The 2,954-nt window shown below is 48.8% G+C and overlaps 1 protein-coding gene across 1 annotated transcript; it reads right to left on the bottom strand.

Moving 5' to 3' along the window:
- Positions 1-825: 825 nt before the first annotated feature.
- LOC118378174 (G-protein coupled receptor 12-like) lies at positions 826-2,609 on the bottom strand. The gene is made up of 3 exons (XM_035765137.2): positions 2,400-2,609; positions 1,859-2,145; positions 826-1,640 (listed from the first exon to the last, which is right to left on the bottom strand). The coding sequence occupies exons 1-3, from the start codon at positions 2,586-2,588 to the stop codon at positions 1,055-1,057; spliced, it is 1,062 nt and encodes a 353-aa protein (XP_035621030.1). The 5' UTR covers positions 2,589-2,609; the 3' UTR covers positions 826-1,054.
- Positions 2,610-2,954: the final 345 nt, after the last annotated feature.

Raw genomic sequence — 2,954 nt, 5'->3', positions numbered from 1 at the left:
TTAGCTCATCATAAGCAAGTTAGCTTATCATTAGCAAGTTAGCTCATCATAAGCAAGTTAGCTCATCATAAGCAAGTTAGCATATCAGTAAGCAAGTTAGCTCATCATAAGCAAGTTAGCTCATCATAAGCAAGTTAGCTCATCATAAGCAAGTTAGCTCATCATAAGCAAGTTAGCTCATCATTAGCAAGTTAGCTCATCATAAGCAAGTTAGCATATCAGTAAGCAAGTTAGCTCATCATAAGCAAGTTAGCTCATCATAAGCAAGTTAGCTCATCATAAGCAAGTTAGCTCATCATTAGCAAGTTAGCTCATCAGTAAGCAAGTTAGCTCATCAGTAAGCAAGTTAGCTCATCATTAGCAAGTTAGCTCATCAGTAAGCAAGTTAGCTCATCAGTAAGCAAGTTGGCTCATCAGTAAGTTCCAGCTCATCTTCCATCGAGGCCACTCCTTAGGCTGTACTACTCGTGCTCACCCTCTGAACGAGTAGCCTTTTAGAGGCCTATGATCCCCCACTGAAGTGGCATTGTAAAGCGTTTAACCTGAGCCCCACACAGTTCGGAACCACCAACTCTATCCATTGGGGTACAGTATAGCCTAGGCCCAGGGCAAACCATCCCAGACTTTCTCAGTCCAGTCCATGGCCCCTCATCCTTTGATGAAGGAGAGCCGCATCAACTCTGATCTAGACCCTGGAGAAGGATGGGAAGGGGGTTACATTGCCAGGTCACCACGCCACACCCTCCCTCTTGCCTTTAGGGTCCCCTTTGACCTCACTGAGTCCTCTCCCTAAAGCTTACCCCCTCACTGGCGATCCTAGGGGGGTCATCCCCATGTCCCTTGATCTCCCCACCACATTCTCTTCTGGATGTCCAAGTTTGCTGGAGGCCCTGGGTCACAGAGCTAGGTTGGAAGGCGTACACCCACACCTCCTCCAATACCAGCATCATCCTGCACCCCTTCTATATACGTCGCTACACCCCCTCCCTAGACATTGCCAGGCCCAGGGCCGGAGGGAGAGGTTGGAGCGGTCGTAGCCATGAACAATGCTTCCCTATACATCACTGGATGTCCTGGCTCCAGGTCTCAGGCTCAGATTTGACGGGACACACCCACAACACGCCAACCAGAGCCCCTTCTGTATATCCGGGTTCCTGAACGCATATATAACAGGATTTATGACTGAATTACACGCCGCCAGCAGCACCGTAGAGTATGTGTATATGATAGGATAGCTTGAATCCGCCACTATAGAATACATAGCAAACGGCAGCCAACACGTGGCGAAGGCGCCGAGAATCACGGAGAGCGTCTGGACTCCTTTGGTCGTGGACATGGCGAGGAACTGATGCTGGACGGCGATTTGCTGAGCGTGACGGAACGCGATCCGACAGATCTGCAGGTAGAGTTGCATCATCAACGCGAAAACCAGTAGGAAGAAGACAGCGAGGGCGACGGCGTTGGATTTGGTGACGGGTCGACAGACTGAGCACGTTGATTGGTCGTCTAGGCAGTTCCACCCGAGTGCGGGGAGGACCCCGAGAACCAGACACACCAACCAGATGACACCTACCACCAGGTATGTGAAGAGGACAGTCCGCTCCGTGTGGTAGGTCAGCGCGTTGTACAGCGACAGGTACCTGTAATGCAATGAACACTTGAAATCCAGTCCGTGTTTTACATTCACATTTACACCTTTAGCACATTCACTGCATTCAACTACAACACATATCACTGTCATAGCAAGTAAAACGTTTCTCAACAAAGCAGATATCCGCAAAGTCAGAACATTTGAAACCGTCTGTATCCCTGCAAATCTAATTTTAAGATATAAAGAGAGACATAAATATTACCGTACCTGTCCACAGTGATCGCCAAGATATTCAAGATGGATGCCGAGAATGCCGCAATGAGTATCCCTGTGGCAACCAAGGTCACGACCTCTCCCTCGACAAGATAGGTGAACACGAAGTTCAGGATGAGACCGAGACCCGCCAGGAGGTCGGCGAATGCCAGCGAGCCAATCAGGATGAACATCGGCGCTCTGAGGGTCGGCGTGTAGAAGAGGACGGCGATGACCAGAGCGTTCTCGCAGGCGATGAGTGTACCCGTTACACATAACGCCACATCCCATGGGCTAACATCCTGTTGATGACAATAATCATCCTCATACCCTTATCATGATTATCATCATTATAATGCTAATAGCAACAATAACAACCACAATAATAAAATAAAAAGCATCATAATCATAGCAATAACAACAATAATAATTACAATTTATATGTTAGGCAATTCTCAAAACACCCAAAGGTCACTATACTTTTTTTTAAAGCAATGAAATGAAATCAGCAATCACATCATAAAAGTAAACTAAACTTGATGACATCATGTCTAACCTGTTGTGAGGTCAGAGGTCGTAAGTCAAGGTCGGAGGTATAGGTGCGGCCGGGGACGTCGGAGGAGGAGGTGTTAACCCCGGGGAGGTCAGGGTAGGGGTCAGGGTAGGGGTCAAGCCAGGGGTCCAGGGGCGAGGGGTCAAAGGGCGAGGAGGAAGTAGTGTTCTGGGGGATGCCGCCGCTGCTCATAGCTGCGGCTAGGGAGAGGATCATATCTGGATGGAGGGAGGTGAGAGAAGAAGAAGAAGAAGAAGGGGGGGGGGAATAGGCTGTATTGAAATAATAAGGAGGCGGGACACCATAGTGTTAGCTTTAGGAACGTGTTTAGTTAGATCAAACCGGATACAGAATACAGAGCATTATGGGTACTGTAGTATATCATGCTGCAGAGGGTGAGGAGAGGGACAGGAGGATATGAGTCGAGGGGGCAGAGATGAGGGGAGAGTTGGGGGAGAGAGGGAGGATGAAGAGGGAAAGGTGAGGAGAGAGAGAGAGAGAGAGAGAGAGAGAGAGAGAGAGAGAGAGAGAGAGAGAGAGAGAGAGAGAGAGAGAGCA

This window comes from Oncorhynchus keta, chromosome 35 (genome assembly GCF_023373465.1).
Source record: "Oncorhynchus keta strain PuntledgeMale-10-30-2019 chromosome 35, Oket_V2, whole genome shotgun sequence".
NCBI lineage: Eukaryota > Metazoa > Chordata > Actinopteri > Salmoniformes > Salmonidae > Oncorhynchus > Oncorhynchus keta.
The sequence above is the reverse complement of the archived record's forward strand: the minus strand, read 5'-3'. Positions and strand labels throughout refer to the sequence as shown.